At 38.6% G+C, this 19,015-nt stretch overlaps 2 protein-coding genes across 4 annotated transcripts in view; one reads left to right on the forward strand and one right to left on the reverse strand.

The window, feature by feature from the left end:
• On the reverse strand, positions 1-11,739 carry LOC137387585 (eukaryotic translation initiation factor 4E-like). 3 transcript variants are annotated; one of them, XM_068074053.1, is made up of 6 exons: positions 11,736-11,739; positions 5,540-5,739; positions 4,218-4,281; positions 3,143-3,256; positions 2,439-2,578; positions 1-772 (listed from the first exon to the last, which is right to left on the reverse strand). In XM_068074053.1, exons 2-6 carry the CDS (start codon positions 5,737-5,739, stop codon positions 658-660), a joined length of 633 nt encoding a protein of 210 aa, XP_067930154.1. In that variant the 5' UTR covers positions 11,736-11,739; the 3' UTR covers positions 1-657. The 3 variants fall into 3 exon arrangements, with proteins under 3 accessions (XP_067930154.1, XP_067930152.1, XP_067930153.1); XM_068074051.1 differs by lacking the exon at positions 11,736-11,739 and adding an exon at positions 11,211-11,248; XM_068074052.1 differs by lacking the exon at positions 11,736-11,739 and adding an exon at positions 10,765-10,952.
• LOC137387582 (GDP-fucose protein O-fucosyltransferase 2-like) overlaps positions 11,424-19,015 on the forward strand; it is an 18,044-nt gene continuing 10,452 nt past the window's right edge. The window contains exon 1 of the mRNA XM_068074047.1: positions 11,424-11,467. The gene's annotated coding sequence lies outside the window, so the exon portion shown is untranslated. The remainder of the gene's footprint in view (positions 11,468-19,015) is intronic.

Here is a 19,015-nt window from a genome sequence, read left to right on the forward strand (position 1 = left end):
TATGATACTGATAAACTTTATTGCGACCACTCGACAGCAAAGAGAGATGCATATGGCCAAAAACATAGATACTCAACATTGTCTATCGAATAATGCAACAATAAACCAGAGTATATTCTTAACAGGTTAAATGTGAGTAATTTATCTAAAATAACAGGATAAGATCTAACATTGCCAGCAGCACCAATTGACACCACATCTAAAGCACCAATTGACCGCTGTTCTTAATGGAAAGTAGAGATACACACAAGTCCGTTTAGCCGTCTATCTTGAGAACAAATTTACACGAAAGTCCTGAGCAGTGGCTCATGCTGCAGCAACATGTCAGCGAGCCATAAGAGCAATGTATATATGTAGCCTGAGTACTACGGGGCAGGAAACAAAACATATTACATAAGAGCTTGCCTAATGATAATTGTAGCACCATAATTAAGTGCTTGTGACTTTCTTGTAAGGCTGGATGGACGGAAGCCCTTCGAAGCCCTTCGTTTATAAACTTGGTCGGCAGTGGGCTAAAACATGGTTGGGGATATATCTGGTGTGGGGAACACCTGATTCGTTTAAATAAGCGTAATGCAAAGGTGATGCTGGTTATTACATAAGGGATTGACAGCAGATGGCGACATTTAAATATGATTGGTCTAGGATTGCACCGTGTCATACAGTATATCTGTTTTTCGCCATACTTCCCTTCCTAGACTTTGTATCTTCATGTACCTCATAACCTACCACAATATGATTAGGTACTCCGAGTCTCTCTTTTAATTTTTTCCTACAAATAAGACATGCATGATGACAAGCATTAGAATATGGTGACATCAGCTGTAAAGTAAGATGAAACACTAAATACAGTGAAACTTGGATAACTTGAACTTCACGGGACCGAGTGAAAGTGTTCGAGTTACCAGAGCACTGTCACAAGTGCATGTACTTATCAGTAGATACATGTACATAATCAAAAGCATAGATTGCTTGTTGCAAGTTAAAGGGCATCTCATGTAATGTTTTAAAATTTTTTATCAGCAAGTAAAGATAATGTATTTTTCTATCACTTGAGATTTGTTTGTTGCTTTAGGTGATGTGACTGCCAGGACGTTTACAGGTTAACACGGGCAAAACTTGATCGCAGCTAAAACGCTCAGAAAAAAAGACATCTTTATCTCTTGAGCGTCTTTAACCAAGATCAGTTTTGCCAATTTTAGTTTAAGTTTATTCGAAGGTTACCTCGCTTTTCCTTGCTTTCGAAGAGTCATTGCAAAGCAGATGTTTGGTAAAATTTTATTTTTGCAAACTTTTACAAAAGTCATTATTGAAAATATTTGGCTGATGATGGTAATAACGACGCCTAAGAACTACTAAAAGTTGATGTTTATCTCTATGGCTTCGAATAAAGTGATATTGTAAAGTGATAACAACCGTCTCGGTAGCCATTGGCCAAAACCGTTCGAGTTAATGATGCTGAGGTCGAGTTATCTAAAACAAATTTGTCATTGCGTGGGAATGGACCAAACAAATCCGTTCGAGTTAACCATGTGTTCGAGCTATCCGAGGGCGAGTTATCCGAGCTTGACTGTATGTAAAAGTAGCATGAGCATGGTACTGTTTGACATTTAGAGTGCCAACTGTACACAGGTAATAGTTAAAGCTGGTAGTAGCTACTCTACCAACAGTTCATGGAATCATCTTTGAAGCCGTCTCGTAATATCAAAAGGATAATAGTGAAAGTTATAAGAAAATCCATTTGGAAGCGAGTAAAAGTGGTTAGGCTAGCTGTGACAGTTAAAGATAAAATTAAAAAAGAATATTAATTATAAAAAAAAACTCAAATTAATATTTCTTAATTTATAAAGCTCCAAGTCTTAATTTGAGCAGCTCTGTATCACTAGCATGACCTTTACCTATGACTACGACCTTTACCTACGTACCCATCCGTCTTCTATCACCAAGGCTACACCTCAACTATTCATTTTTTATCCAAAGGAGATGTGATCAATAGACACCTCTTTTTCTTGATTAAAACTATGCATTTAGTTTCTCGCATGTAATATAGTTTTGCAATAGTTTTACACAATAAAAATGGCTTTAATGCTATACTTAATTACCTGAAGTAAGTACCATTACCCTTTTATGGGCGTGGAACATATGAAATTCAATGTATTCTTAGAAAATAATTGTTCCAACATATCATGATCTTGATGTATGAGGCAAATAGTGAAATGCACCAACTTCATACATTGATGTTTAACTGTAATTATGAATGTTTAATATAATTACAAACCTGGTGTGACATCCTGCAGCCTAAAATGGAATGTAGGAGTTTCGATCAAAAATTAATTTTGAGGTGAAAAAATGAAGTCAATCATCATTTCAGGGCCCTACCATGTAAAAAAACTGCCAAGCACAAAAGACAATCAGCCGAATGTATTCTGTCACCTTACCCTATAGCGCAAGTGGCGTCTTTCTTTCCCGCATTGGCTGTCCATAATGAGAGCTTGTCTACCTTAGGTCTAATATTAACAGTAGCACCACAAATCTCGTCCGAGTTGTCTTCAAAAGCCTCTCCAATTAGACAGAGCAGCTGTTAATATAAGGAAACAAAATTGTCCTCAGTCTTTCCAAGAAAACTGAGATGTTGAAATCATCCCAGGCAAAGATCAGAGCCAAAAAGAGCTAGAAAATTGAACAGCCGAAAATAGAGAAAAATGAATGGCTTGTTTTTTCGAGACTTTCACAAAGTTGGAAGCGAATCTAGGGAGTATTGTTGAAACTTTCTATGCAGACTTGGTTTATTCACTCTGGATAAAACAAGCAGCGATCTTGGTTGCTAAGAGGGACAAAAGAGAGTCATTGTGGGAAGTAATGAGTGGCTATTCATTAACTCTTTTATGGTCCTTGAGCTTTTTGTGGTCTTCAGATTTAATTCCAAATAACAAGCACACACAACTACACAAACTTCATATCCAACATTTCCAACAAGTATCACAGGCTGATACTATGGATTGACGTGAGCTATGTAAGATGATATATACACTGAGATGTAATTAGCTTAATACATTCATAACCATTAGGTTTTACGTCTAAAAAAGAAAAAAGAAGGTGCAAGATGCCGGACAACACGGATTACAGCCATTAAATCACATACAATCTCCATCCAGGAATGGTCCAGCTCGGTTGCCCTCTGACCTTTGTTGAGACTGATGAGCCATCGACCGCCTTTACAGTTCCTCGGGTCCTCCCACTCCGGTTTAATTCCATCCTAATTGAATAATAGAGCATATAGAAAATCTAATGACAAGAGACCAATTATTACATCTACATTGTAATTTCATTAGCAAGAGAAAAATTTGAAGCTATTCGCTGTATCCACAAATATTTTTATGAAGGGCACCACACAAAATAAATAGTCGGGAGAGCAAGCAGATGACTATTTCTGACTATATAAATCCTAAAATGATCCACTAGGTAATACGATTATATAATACAATGTAGCAAGAGTACCGATCTGAAGAATATAAAATTTTCCTAACAGTAAGTAGACATTAAACCTCGTCTTAGGGTCAGTTTCATGAAGCTACATAAATTCAGTTATAGAACTAAATACGCATGTAATATCTAAAGCTGTACACACTGCGCAGTGGTTTTGAGTTTGCTTTTTATATCTCAGCAAGACCAAGTATTTATTACTGTTTACACCTTCAGTGGTTGATATAACAGAAGACAACCATCAAAGAAGTATTAACGTTGCCAACTGGTATTTAAACCAATAAAATGATATACATGTGTAATCTCACAAATCTGTCTTACAAAACAGTGGACTATAAGTTCAACATACACGAACAGTTTGTCTCTTCAGGTTTTAATTCGATCAGTCAAAGCAAATGCTTCAACTAAACCTTTATTTCGTTCAAAGTGCATCAATGGTGAAACCAAATTACATTTTCTACATCTGCCGATTCAGGATTGCTTAAGATGAAGGACCAAAATACGACATGCAGTACACGCAGAAAATATCGTTAGAACAGAAATTGGCAGACAGTGGCAATAGAAGTAACCAATGGGAAATGCTAGAGACAAAAGCTGATAAAGGAAACAAGGTGGATAGCGAGACAAAGCACACCATAAGATTGTAAACAAGAAGTAGCAGGATGTTTTGATGTAAATATTATACAGAAAGTTAGATGTAATGAATCGAAGGTAATTAGGACCCTGATACTTACTTTGAATAATGAATAATCGCAACCATTAGCAAGCCTGCTAGCTGGCTGTATGTGGTTATATAGCCTACAAAAGATGATCTATAAGCTAAAGCATGCCATAGTTTATAAAGAGGTCCCTAAAGAAGCCCAGGAACAAACAGTATTCTGAAAACATTTGAGGACCTTGTAAAAGCATGAAGTAAGACTTCACATAAATCCAATTGAATATCGGTAATGTAGTCAGTCTTTTACAGAATAAGGCACGGAGAGCATTTCGATGAAACTTTAAGACAAGCCTTAGATATTGGCTCTAACAACAAACAAGTCCTACTCCCAGATGGTTTAACATCAGCAACCAAGATTTAAACCCTATGAACGTATGTGGCAATACAGGTAATTACGAATTTCATCTTTATACAAAAATTCAACAAGACCTCCACAAAGGTTTTATATTTTTCATAATTAATAACCTTTTGAGAATAAAAATGGCTTTTATAATAAAAATCTAGGTGAATGTCCGGTGTTGCATGGGTTATAAACTAAGGTTTTGCACAGAAAATGTATTTTAATCATATACCTACAACGCTCACCATTTTAACTTTTAAATGAAGGTATTTGTTTATTTCTCTGTACTGTACTTGTTTCCGTGTAGTGTTTATTTCTCCATACTAGGTTTATTTCTGCGTACCGGGTTTATTTCTGGGTAATTCATGCCGTACTGGCTGCATTGCCTACTATAGCTTTATGCTGATTGCAATAGTCTTGTTGGCTATTAGAATTTGAACATTTTTCTTCATGTATAAGCAGATATTTTCCTTCTAGTATGGCTTCAAGCATAATGCTAGCTGAAGCGTTAAGAGTTAACCCATGTAATATTGGCAAGAGTAATAAGTATGTGCACAGTGTATTCTATGGTACAGCCAGTTAGACAGTGTAGTGCATTAGATAAATGCCTTTCTGCTGAACTGGAGGTTCCAAGTTCAAATCCAGTGCGCAACAGACTTTGAATCCCGGAATTTTTCTCACTATAACTGAACAGACAGAAAACAGACATACACCGAAATTTACATAAGTGAAGTGATATGAGCTACTGCCTGGCATCTCAACACTCACCATGTATTAATGTTGTAAAAGATCTTTGAGTAACAACTACAACTATTTATCAACGTATTCTGTTTCATGCAGAAAATCCATAGCCTTAAATTTAAGTTCAGCAGTTTATTTCGGCTATCACAAAAAAGATTACTAACAATGTAGCTTTGACTCTATAGGTTAGCCTAAAGCTCAGCAAACAGTCAGATCTTTTTCCTAATAACTAGATACACCAACTAAAATTCACTTACGCCCAAAAGTCTTCTACGAATTGAAACTTTGCAACTATTTTTAAATTTTCACTCCAATCTTTGCTTCGATCATTTTTGAAGTACCAGAGCGCCCAAGTGTTCTGTAGAGGGTGCTTTACTGCTAGAGGAGCCTTCACTTCTGAGATTTCTGCGCTATGATCTTCAGTTACATCAACTTCTGTAGAATCAGTTACTGACATCTGAAGGAGAGAAAGCCCATATATATATATGAATATGTAGATCTGATACAAGTACTGCCCATGTCTGACAAAACACTGTATCTCATAAATTGCAAACTTTCGGTAAATGAGCAAAACGTGTTTAGCATCAGCCACGGCCTACGGTTGCTCGAGCCTAGTAAAGTTATATACCATTCTATCCAGAAAAGTGCACTCTACTCACTGAGCATTCTTAAAATTTTGTTCAAACTCTTTTTTTGCAAAAAAATTATGATAAAGTGTTTTGCCCGACAAACACTAATTGCTGTACCTTATCCCCATTGTCTGACATAACAACGCATCACTCCGATGCAGTGTTTCTCCAGACAATTAGCTATTTATTAGATGATGAACATAACTGACACAACACTCTATATTTACATTTAATGGTTTGATACAGCTTACTACAGACCAAATTGATGTACAACTATTTATTTTCAACAATTGCGATGTAACATGAAATAACTTGTAATAAAAATAATAATAAAACACAAAAAATAACTTGCAATTCTAGTTCTGCAGTTTGTCATACAATGTGGTACATAATCTACAGTTTGTCATGCCACGTTGTGCACTTTTTTAAACTATGTTTTCAACAATCATCTAATGCATGTAGATCACGGTGTGTCAGCAATTAGTCATCCTGTGAGATAAGATCGGGTACATCTGAAGCATTAAGGTTGGACCAAAATATATGTCTATTTGTTGGCATCAGTGGGCAGAGTTTCGCAACAATGTCAGTTTTCTTCTCAGCAGTAATGCCCCTTGGCCTCTCTCTCATCATTAGTGGTTCGTCAGTTAGACTGTGCTTTTTTTTCAAGAAATCCAACTCTTGAAACTGCGATTGATCGTGCGATTTCTTGAGCCAAACTGATGACCTGTTCTTTCGAAACTGAATCACTCTGCATTCAGCTAGGCGGGGGCGATCTTTACTTAGCTTTGCTTGACTTTGTCCTCCAACAAAGCGACGAAAATCTTCATTGACAGGAACCAGCACTGATGTTTTCGAAACCCTGCTCGCACACTCTATGAAGTCATTAAAGTCGTATAAATTTTTCATTGCCTTCATTTCTCTTTCTACACCAGCATGCACTGTGTCTGCTGACATGAAGGTGTGCCCAGCCTCAAGGTACTTGAAGGTGACTGTGTCAGCCTGCATCTTTCCAGAATTCATGAGACTTACCATCGCAGTTATTAAGTTCCAATTTTTGTTCTGCGCAGCACAATTGTCCATAAAATAAACAATATCATCATAATCTCGATCGACTTCCAGTGCTTTCATGTACATAGATGTTATCTCTTCACATCTTCGTCCAGCCAGACCTTCATGCCAGACAACACAAATGTTTTTGGCTCTCGACAAATATGCTTTTACTGGTGCAAACGTTTCATTGAAAGCAATGATGCGTTTTGTGAAGCAAACCGTTTTAACACCGGGCAATCTTGGCAGCATTATGACCTTTTGTAAGTCAATGCTTCGAACAATTTTGCCTTCCTTTAATTTACTACTCTCATTTTCGTATTCACTCCTGGCCAGTGTGTATTCTGCTTTATGTTTGGTTTTTCTCTCGCACAAGCTACAGTCAGTTCTACAGATACCGGAGCTCTCGTCAGTGTCATGTATCCCAACATCCAATTCCAGGCACAACTCACATTGCTCCTCTCCTAATTTCACAAATGAGATGTTGAGCTTTCGTATATGTCGGCAATATGTTTCGTACGAACATTGGTTGCGTGGATAGCGTTGAATGAAATTTGAATGCATTTCTTTCTCTGTTAGTTCATTAGGCAGATACAACCTATTTGGTGCATGTGATCGACGGTAGTGCGATATGCAAGGATTGTATGACCGTATATGCGATTTTATGCGCTCAACATCGCTATCAGTCAAAGCATGATGAGGAGTGGTCTTGCCTCGCTTGTCGGGTGTTGGGGCCAACAGGTATGGATCTGATTTTAGGAGCTCTTGTATGATAGAGCTGGATGTAGGATAACCGAAAGTAGCTAAGAAAAAAGCTTTGCAAACTTGGACTTTACTTCCATCGTCGGCTATTAGGTTGTACTTCACATACCAAGATCTGGAGGTACCTGAACCTTTTGTAGGTTGACGATCTAGCAAGCTCCACAACACTCCTTTTCGGTCATTGTAGCATTTTTTCCAAAATTCCATCCACACTGCAATGCGGCGCCGCTGATTTAGTTTTTCACCACATTTGTCTTTACAAGCACAGGGAGGTCGGAGTGGGTATTTTCGGATGTTTCGTTCATATTTGTCTTGCTCGGAACGGATTTTCTTCGTTGAATTTGCATCTTGAGAATCGACTGCTGTAACACAAACCAACATATAATCAGCTGAAGTAAAGAAGATTCAACTTAATTGTACGTATGGTAGACTTTAAATAATAGTAAGAAAAACCCTCGCAGTGTAATTTGAGTAAACTTACCATCAGCGGAAGAGACACCACTTTGGGCTGTATCACTCAAAGATCGTTTGTGGTTTACAGATATATTTGAATTTGCCATGTTCATGAAGCTGTGTAGTTGACTACTCGAGTCACATTTACCAACTGACATAGTAGAGGAAAACATTAAATATTAGTATTGTGTGTTTCTAACAAGCTTCAAATTGACACCTAAAAATCTCTTCATCACTAGGATTGGTGTCTGGAGTCTTGTATAGAACCAGCACGGGTAATCTCATCAGTCCCTAACATGATAGTTCTAACTGAAAGCAGTTAACACAATCATAAGATTAAGATGCATTAAGATGCATTGTTTTGTCAGACATAACGTCTTGACGCAACAGTGATGCATTGTTTCACCAGGGTTGAAACTACCCTAATGAATGATTTTTGAGCCAAAATATTTTAGGACAAGATAGGGAACACTATTTAGATGTGAAATATGTAAAAAAGTGAAAATTGAAAATTTTTGAGATACAGTGTTTTGCCAGACATGGGCAGAGTAGTCATATCTCTTATTTCTATTGACTACTGTCAGAAGAATCAAAATAATAAAATTTTTTGAACACCTACAGTTGATTTCAGAGGTAATGCCTTAACATTTTCAATCAAGTACAGCTAAGCCGATGCCAGTCCCAATTTTTTAAAAGACAGCCAATAGCGTCATTTTTGAAGTTTGCAAAATCAACGTCAGCCATAATTTCCTAACAACATCCAGTTAAAAATCTCTTTCTAACGAGCTAAATTGATGCAGGTGAAATTGAAAAAATTTTTGTGTTAGTTACACCAATGATATACAGCCCCCAAGGATAGCCGACGGCTCTAATATGGGCGGGGTTTAATGATGGAGCTCTGTTGGGATGAACCCGAACACGGCACCCGAACAAACAAATATGCTGAATAAAGACCCTTGTAAATTTCCAAATATTATGAACTGTAGTGATTATTTGAATTAGCTGTTGAATTCATTTTGTTGTCAAATAAATATAGTATCCCAATATTGTCACCATTATGACCAGTCAGTTGCCATTCGCAAGCATTCGTGATATTAATAGTCACATTTGTAAAATAGCCCAAATTTGGTTTTGTATTTAGATTTTGAGTATGAAAACTACACTGCACAACTTTCCCTGCTGTCCCATATTATTGGCCAGGTAAAATAATGTGACAACGATGAAAGACTTTGTCATTTTATATTAGGGGTGGCAAAATATTAATCAAAAACTAGGAGAAAAAGGCCGTTGTTCGGGTAATTTCGGGTAAATTATATTCAACTTTAAGCATATACTACGACTTTTACCAATTTTAAAATTACTAAAAGTAGGTAATTTGAAATGTTTTATTTTGCATGGATCCATTATTTTGATTAGGTATCACCCCTACATTGTAGAAAGTTAAGGTTTGCTATTGTCAACCGCGGGGTCTACCGACTGAATGAGCTAATGAAACGATAACAGCGAGTCGTGTTTTCCAAAACCTAACAAGGCAACGCGATCGCCCCACGAGAGTTGTGTTTGCTCCGAAACCCAGGGTAGCACAATCCTGACAGAGCTCCATCATTAAACCCCGTCCTTATGATAGCCGTCGGCTATTCTTGGGGGCTGTATATCATTGGTTACACAAAAATGATACATTTCGGTGAAAATTCGCTTTCAATAAACATTCCATGTTTAATACTTTCACTGATGGAATCCTTCAATAAAGTATGGAATGATAGACGCTAACTCAACACAACATAAAACCAAGACCTCTTTTTAAAATACTAGCAGACAATTATGTCACAATTTTTATTGTCAAACGACCTGAAAGACTAAAAAATGTAGGTATAATTAAAATTGAAGATGATTTCAGTTATAATTTGCTATGAGAATGTGGAGGCACAATTGACATATAACTTTGACTACTAAACGACTTGAAAATAATTGTAAAGTTCCAAAAAGCTAGCTACAAATATATGTTCAGCATCACAATTTTCTGGTAAGAAAATCTACATATCAGATGAGAATATTACAACAAATTTTCAATGTTGAAGAAAAATGGAAAGTTTGCATGGCACGCGTACAAGCTAAATGATTTAACCGATACCTCAGTGTATTAACGTAACCAGTATTATTTGGTTAAAAAATCTTAAGAGTTGACAGATAAGTTCAATGATGGCAAAGCAATTGAAGTCGACTTCTGCTTTAATTTCACTAGCAGCTTCGACTAATTAGTAGCTGTGAGTTGTAAGACAAAAACGCGGTACACCTATAGAAAGTCACTTCTGGAACAGCCCGAAAATTCCCAACGGCCTAATCAAGCTTATGGAGTAATACAACTACATACAGCTAACGGTGAGCAACTTCAAATTGTTTGAAATGCAGTATTCTTTTTGGTTGTACAACACCAACCAGCGTTCATTGTTATTGGACAAACAGGAAAGTACAACGCTCGCCATATTTTTAACAGTTTGCATAATATAGGATGAGTTACCAGTCACATTTATTGCAATCAATCAGAACTATCAAACTCAAAAGTATAAATCGTGATTGTGAGAATAGCTTACAATATTTACAGTGGGGCAGCCGAGTAACTTTTAGCTAATCGCATTAAAGAGCTCATAAGTACAGCTTTGGTGAGAACATTACGTAACGACGACTTAATAAGCATTGAATCACTCAATGGGCCTGATAGGCTATAATTCAATCTAAATCAAATTACTAATGTAAAAAAATTGATTGCGTACAATAATCTATTTGCAGTGTAAATATTTGATGCCCTACTTCGCGCGAGACAAATCGCTAAACGCAAGTCGAAGATATCGCGCGACTTACTATGAATAGTAACTGACACGCGGTACGAGCGTTTACGAAATATTCACAAAGGCACAAAAACCTTCAAAACCTATTATTATGACAGAAAAACAATTTTATGTCCAAATACTAAAGTTTTTGTTGAAAGATATATCATATATATGCTGCTAGGTTTATTACAGTGGCTAACTTATCCCACCTTGAAAAACTTTCTTTTCAACAATGGGTGATCACGTGGTACCGGTGCAACGATATCTAGAGCTCACCGTATTAAAATTGTCTATCACTGACGACACTGAAGAGATCGTGTATCAACGTTGCACAGTAATACTTCATTGAAAAAACCTTAGCCAATAAAAGGCGCGTTTTGGTCATTTCAACCAATTATGATAACGACGAGAAATTGTAGCGAGGTTAACTTTAACTATTCCAGTTTCCGTCCAGCGTTTCAAAAAGGTATCAGAAAATAGCCATTCATTCAATTAATTCTTATTTGCCTAATGACATATCTTGGAGTGCTGCTATTACTATAACTATTTTTTTGGATGTCTGTTTTGACGTACCAAACTTCGTTGCCTGTGCAGCTTCGTATTTCGATGAAGTGCTATATCTACTCGCACATGTGTAAACAACACAGCACAATTATATTTTAACTGACTAGTACAACAATAAGATGACTACACCTAATGACCGTTAGCAGTGTTGTATAACTAATTGTACTTACACGAGGTTGTTGCACAGAAGGAAACTCCGTCGTTCTTTCCAGTTTCTTATATCCTACCCTGTTGTATTATGGGATTTGTTAGGCTCAGGCTATATTGGTGTCTGAGCTCAAGGCAGTACAGGTGGTCTTGGTAATTACGGTGAGTGCATAAAGCTGGATAAAGCTAGTGGGTAAAGCTATGAGATTAGCTAGTGTAAGGCAGTATGGGGGAGGATATAAGGAAGTATAACGAAAGACAGAGGTTCTTCTTCATCTTCACATCAGGACATGTGAGTACATCGATTTATACAACATACCCAATACTACCTAATCCACTAGCTTTATTCACTAGCTTTACCCACCAGCTTTCTTCACTCACCGTAATTTCTGCGATTACTTACCACTGCTCTGAGTTCAGACACCAATATAGCTTGAGCCCCACCAATCTCGTAATACAACATTACCTTTCTTTTTTTCGAGCCACATCATAACTACTAACGAGCTCACATAGTAACTCACCTTACTTGTGACGCTTGTCACCTGACTCTGTTAAGCAGTCTTTAGGTAGTCTCTATAGGCTATGCCTTTAACTTTTTCTGACACAGGACCACTTTCAAAGATACTCTACTCTTCACTACCAGCCCCATTGCCAGTGAGTACTCACTTTCTCATCATCCTGACCTCCGCAACTATCAATTCTTCCACCATGTCTACCAATTCATTACCACAATGACCACCAACATCTCCAACACTACTTTCACCAACCCAACTAGCCCGAAGACTTGGTTGGGTCAGTAAAGATTCCTCAACTTCATCTTCCGTCTTTACCACGCTCTCCTAATAGAGGCAGACTCGACAGGCATCCTGTGGAAGGGCTCTACCTAGTTTGTAACTGACTGCACAAAGGATAGCACATCAAAACTAGAAGTTGTCATAGGCCCAGGCTTATCAAACTCAGCCTGACCCTCGACTGGTGCAGGTCTACTATCAGTAATTCTCTAGACCTCAGCTAACTGCTCAGTTTTCACCCTGAATTCCTCAGCATTCTCCAACTCCCCGACTGCTGCTCTGCACTTGGCTTTTAGCCTTGCCATTTTCTCTTAAAACTTCCTCTGTACTTCCTGTCCCTTTCAATTTCCACTACTTTTCTCTAATAGCCCTCTCTGTCCAACATTCCATCGCCGGACACCACAACTAAAAAAACACACCTTCTCTATTGCAGATACTGGTCCAGCTACTTCCTTAGCACCTTCACTCACCTCAACATGACTGTGTTACCTAATATGCCCTTTAAACACTATCACCACTCTGGTGCCATGGGTTGTCCCCTTGGACAACTAACCCTTCCACCACTGTCCTTGTGCTGGTTTCCATTATATCTTTCTATTAGTGCCCATCCACTATTTGTCACTTCTTGAAGTCTTCGCAAATCTTGACCTGTGCAGCCTTTTTAACCATCCTTCTCCAGCCAAACTTATTTGTCAAGTTTTTCAACATGATATCCGAAACATGCCAACCTAATCCAGCAGTAATGGCTCTCGACAAAAACTACTCAACTGGTTTAATACCTCCACACTCCTTAACAGGCTAAAACCTGCTCCCGCATAACACATTTACACAGCCAATAGTTTTAGCAGCTTCGAATTAGTTATGCCCAAAAGGTTTGTACTCAATCCTTTTGCCACATAAACCTCAGCATCCATAGGCCTGTGTTTACTTTTTAAATGACCTACTACACTTCCAACCATGTTGAACTCACTGCCATCAGCATATTCTAAAGCTGTTGATGGGTTCTTTAACCGTAGGTTTAACTTATAGGCTGTTGCCTTGGTTACTATCGACACTTCAGCCTCAGTGTCAAACGTAACCTCAACAAGCACTCTATCGAGTTTCAAAAACTGTACAATTATCTTGCCTAGTCATTGTTCTTTAGTTTATTTATCCCTAGAGCCAGGCAATTTTACACTTCTACCCCTGCTGCTGCCACTACCTTTCATCATGCCTATCCATCTCTCACTTTTCATATAGACGGTTTCTCATATCTGTCCATACTGTTATCCCTATATCTACTTCACTTATTTCTCATCTTGTGAGGGCTTTCTCTGTCTTTATACCTCGTCCTACTACTATTGCAACTACTTTGCCTCTCATAGCTGCAGTTACGGCTGCGTCCCAACCTACTGCTGCTCCCTTTCTATCATACCTCTCTTATCTACCTTTATCCCTGTAATATTGGGATACATTACCTCATTGCCTACAAGAAAAAAAACATTTAACTGAGGGACAAGTCTACATCCCATGGTCCCTACACTCACAATCACAGCAAACTCTATCTCTAGTACCTTCTCTACTATTTTTCTTCATATCTCGAGACACACCTCCCCCTACTATTGTCTTTATACCTCGTACTGTTCCTGTCTTTGCTATTCTTTCGATTCCTTGTCTCATACCTACTAACATCAAGCTCATCCCTGCTTTCACTATAATGCTCTCTATCACCTCCAAGACTATTTTTACTACTGCTAGGACTACTTCTAGGAGAATATCTGCCCCCCTCCCCCCGAATCGTATCATCTACCACTACCACTTCGATACTGTCTGTCATAATCTGATACCTTTGCTACTTCTTTAATCTTGCTTTGCAGGTCACTACCTCGACTCTCCATCCTCAAAAACCTGTTCGAATTATTTGCCATCTTCAAGCCCTCAATGCCTCATTCAACATCTCCCAAGTCAAATTGGCATTCATCAAGTCTCTACTCACTTCTCTATCTCTCAACCTGTTAACTGCCACCATTAGAGCAAACCTGACTCTATCATCATTATTTGCTGCCTTGGCTTATCTGCTCAAGCTCTCATTTCGTTGCAACCAAGTGCCTGTCTAGCCATCACAAACTTATACCCTTCACAAACATGCTCTCTTGTCCACCGTCATATTCCTGCAAAATCTCCACTGCCTCTTCCTAAGTGGAATCTACACCATCTACTGCTAACCCTGCATCTTTTAATGCTTCTCTACCACCGTGCTCTATAGCTCTCAATGGTGGCATCCACTTAGCTCTATCTCTCATAAGGTTATATATTACTACGTTTGCTTTTATAATCTCTTATCTCAACTGCTGTATGGAGACATCAATTCATCTCTACAAATCTATCTCACGAACCATCACCATGCTCACCGAACACCAGCTTTGGATAACTGGACTCTATCTTGTCGCAACACAATTTATTCTTCACCAATGCAATTCATTCTACACCTCTCCTTTTTATTTTTAATTCACACTTTTACTAATAATAAATGTAAACTTCTCACCCTCATATTTTTAAACACGACACTGAACAGCTTCGACACTTCACAGTTATGACAACTCTTCTCCACAACACTCCACCACCACAGGTCACCTCACCAGCACACCCGTAAAAGGATACCATCAGTCGTTAACCTCACTACACCACCAATAAGTTCTTGCTAACAAAAGAAATTATGGCTTTGTCAGCCGTGCCATCTACTATATAAACGGCAATCGTTGTCTGTCTGATTGATTGATTGTCCGCCTTATAGAGCGGTCTTTCCTTTTATCGTCGTACGAATTTCGGTCGTACGAAGCGAACTGAATTAATATGTGTAGTAACAGTAAATAAATTATAGAGCGGTCTTTCTTTTTCCATTCGGTCGAAAGAAGCCAACCGAATTAATATGAGTACTAATTATCGTAATTTCGTAATATGGACTATTAGCCGCTACTTTTCTCTGACGATTTGAGCCAAGCGGCTTATATAAAGGTGTGGCGATTCTGTTGTTTTTCTTTCACCGCTCGAGCGCATTAACCGAAATCCCCGGTTAGCACGCTTTTTACACGGCAAATTTTCTGCCGTGTTAAAAAACACCTTTCCTGAGTTCTGCGGCCTATACAAAGGTGTCTATACAGCTATACAAATGTACCATTCATTAAATGAAATAAATTAACGAGTAGTTATTTACATGCAATTAATATTTACTGCCAACGTGTACCGAGAAGGTCACGTAAACGTTTGTTTCTTGGAGCCACTGGAAAAACGCATTTCTCACCTACTAAATTTCCACATCAAAAAGGTAAGTGTTTCTTATACGATGTTGTATTGTCTATGAATTGCCACATCTCCACTACTTAATAACGTTGGATTTGCCGCTGTTCGTGATAGTGGGTCATGTTCATTTCCTTCAGCAGCTGAGTTACTAATTTTTTTCCAGCTACGAGTAAGCCTACTGTAACTTACTATTACAGAACTTTCATGAGTACTCCGAGGGTTGCAATACGCTATTGTGAAAAGAAAGAGAGCAGCTGCTATCGACTTACTGTCACCCTGCATCAGCCATGACCAGCTATATGTCGCCTGCTCAAAAGTAGGCATACGCCGAAAACTGTTTCTTCATACGCCCGACAGAAAAACCAAAAATGTTGTCTATCCGCATGTGTTGCGTTGAACTAAGGGAGAGAGGGAAAGGGAGAGAGAGAGAGGGAGGGAGAGCGAGGAGGAGAGGGGGGAGAGAGAAGGGGAGAGAGAGAGAGAGCGAGGAGGAGAGGGGGGGAGAGAGAGAGGGAGAGGGGGAAAAGGGAGGGAGAGAGGGGAAAGAGGGAGAGAAGGAGAGAGAGAGGGAGAGCGAGGAGGAGAGGGGGGAGAGAGAGAGGGAGAGAAAGAGGGAGAAGAGGGAGGGAGAGAGAGGGGAGAGACGGAGAGAGGAAGAGAGGGGAAAAAGGGAGAGAAGGAGAGAGAAAGGGAGAGAAGGGGAGAGCGAGGAGGAGAGGGGGGAGAGCGAGGAGGAGAGGGGAGAGAGGGGGAAGAGGGAGGGAGAGAGGGGAGAGAAGGAGAGAGAGAGGGAGAGCGAGGAGGAGAGGGGGGGGGAAGAGAGAGGGAGAGAAAGAGGGAGAAGAGGGAGAGAGGGAGAGGGGAGAGAAGGAGAGGAGAGGGAGAGCGAGGAGGAAAGAGGGAGAAGAGAGAGGGGAGAGAGAGGGGAGAGAGGAGGGAGAGGGGAGGGAGAGATGGAGAGAGGGAGATGTAACTGCATATTTGTTTCACGGTATGAAAGCCAACTCTCAATAAACCTTATGCTGCCCGTGAATCTGTTCCTGTAGACGGGTAATGCAGCTAGTGTTGTATAAATAAATGTAGTCGCGTGAGGAAGTTGCAAAGAACATGGAGATTCCATCGTTTTTTACACTTCCTTATATGCTACCCAATACTGACTAATACTACCTAATCCGCTAGCCTTATCCACCAGCTCTATCCACCCACCGTAATTGCCGCAAACAAATGCAACTGATTTGAGCTCAGAGGGAATATAGCCTAAGCCCCACAAATCCCATAATACAACAAGCAGAAGACTTTCATTTTCTGCGCATGCAGGCGGTAAGCAATCTCATTTTTTAGTATCTGATTGGTCGGTGTCATCCATCAGTTCTTCACCCATACAGTTAGGGTACACATGAATTATCTGTTATAAAACTAAAAATTTTGTAAAGCATGCGTTACCAGTGTGACACATTACATATGTAATAATACAATAACCAGTGTTTATTTGCGAAGTATCAATGCAATATGATTAATCTTAGATATTTAATATGAAGCGCGCTCCGCAGTGCTGTGTTGTATTTGCATTCATATGTTTCACGTTTATTGTGACCATACCAAATTCGGAAAACCTAAATTAAATAAATTAACTTAACAATTTTTATATCTTATTTGAAAAGTATGTTTTATCGTAAATTTATGTGCGATATACACAGCTCTCTGTTTCGTTTGTTAGAGGATTGTCACCATGACATTTATCAGGCTTTTGATATTTGAATATTTTGAAACTAGGTAACAATTAATATACTTCTCTGTGGCTAGGAGGGTAAGCAAATGCTGATGTAATATTTCATACTTCCATGAGAAGATACAACTTCAGCTTGCCATCCTATGGGTCTAATAAGTACTCAGTGCTGATCACTGTGTTCTGCTATCATGTGTATGATTGAGTAGTCCCTTTACTACCGCTACTGCAGACAACTATGCTGCAGAAGGGAGGTTGCAAACATTGACTATTACTGTTGCATCTATGAAGTTTATCCACTCAACGACTGAAATGCTTGTGAGATTTGGTGGCAGCCTGTGAACTGTAAAGCTGAATGACTAGGTTCTATGAACAAGTTTGGACTACTTCTCTTTTGCTAATTCTGGCCAGAGCCCAGCTACAAAGCCTAGCAGTCCGATGACAAGTTTAAAAAGAAAATCCGGAGAGATTGCACCTTTTCTTTAAATTAGACTTTAATATATACAAAATATTATATATAATACATATAATAAATGTATTATATATAAATATAATTGATAAAAAGGCAAAGCTGTGGTTTTAAATAATAGGTAAAATAAAGATGTAAAAATAACTACTAAATGCACTTTACTAAAAAAATTTTATGTGGTAAGAACAAAAAAGTTGTTAAAAAATAGATATAATCAGCATAACCAACAAAATGCACAAGATCATATAAGCGTATCGCTCACTTTAAAACACTCACATATAAGCTGATAGTGTGAACTTCCATAACAAAACCTCACCTCTGGTGCATGTAAAGTTTTTCTAGGGCATTATAACATACATAGTTCGAGCTGCAAGGACTAAACTGTCTAAGCAGGAACAAGGTCACATGAGTATTACAATGTTAATACCGTGTCAATAAGGCAGTGCTGTTAAATCTCTTCACAAAATCAAAATAATTTTGCAGTAGCATTATTAAATTTGCAAACTTGTAGATCATGTGAAGCTCAAGCAGGAAATTTAAAAGATAGTTTCATTTTATGACGTTATGAATAGATTACTCACATGCTACCACGTCACACACTTTTACTAGCTTTTCCTACGCATTGTAAGCTCATTGCTGCCAGCCGTATATTGTAGTAGTACTGACATGATAGCTGGTTGAATAGCAGGAGCATTTGTGGTGGGATGCTCTTCCTATAGGCTGGTTCACAGGATATAGGGGTAACTTGGCGCTGATGCTACGCTACAATGCTTTGGTCACCGATGATGATACCGATGTTCACACTATCACAAACCCATGTGACTTTGCATCAGCAAATACTCCATGGCGTAATGTTTTCAGCTTTCTTTTTAATTTTTGTGTGAAGAAACCTCTTCGTTTTCGCGTGCTTGAATCAAATACTAGTCGCAGCAACTATCATAAACGGAAATAAATAAATCACACTATTTGCAACGGCGAGTCACTATTGCCGAAATGGTTTACATTGTACAGGCTGTCGTCAATCTCAGCAAAATATCA

This window comes from Watersipora subatra, chromosome 2 (genome assembly GCF_963576615.1).
Source record: "Watersipora subatra chromosome 2, tzWatSuba1.1, whole genome shotgun sequence".
NCBI lineage: Eukaryota > Metazoa > Bryozoa > Gymnolaemata > Cheilostomatida > Watersiporidae > Watersipora > Watersipora subatra.

Coding starts and splice junctions, on each gene's coding strand:
- LOC137387585 (XM_068074053.1), bottom strand. CDS start 5,739: ATGTCAGTAACTGATTCTACAGAAGTTGATGTAACTGAAGATCATAGC. Junction 4,282..5,539: donor TTCGTAGAAGACTTTTGGGC/GTAAGTGAATTT, acceptor CATCTTTTGTAG/GCTATATAACCACATACAGC. Junction 3,257..4,217: donor GCGATTATTCATTATTCAAA/GTAAGTATCAGG, acceptor TTATTCAATTAG/GATGGAATTAAACCGGAGTG.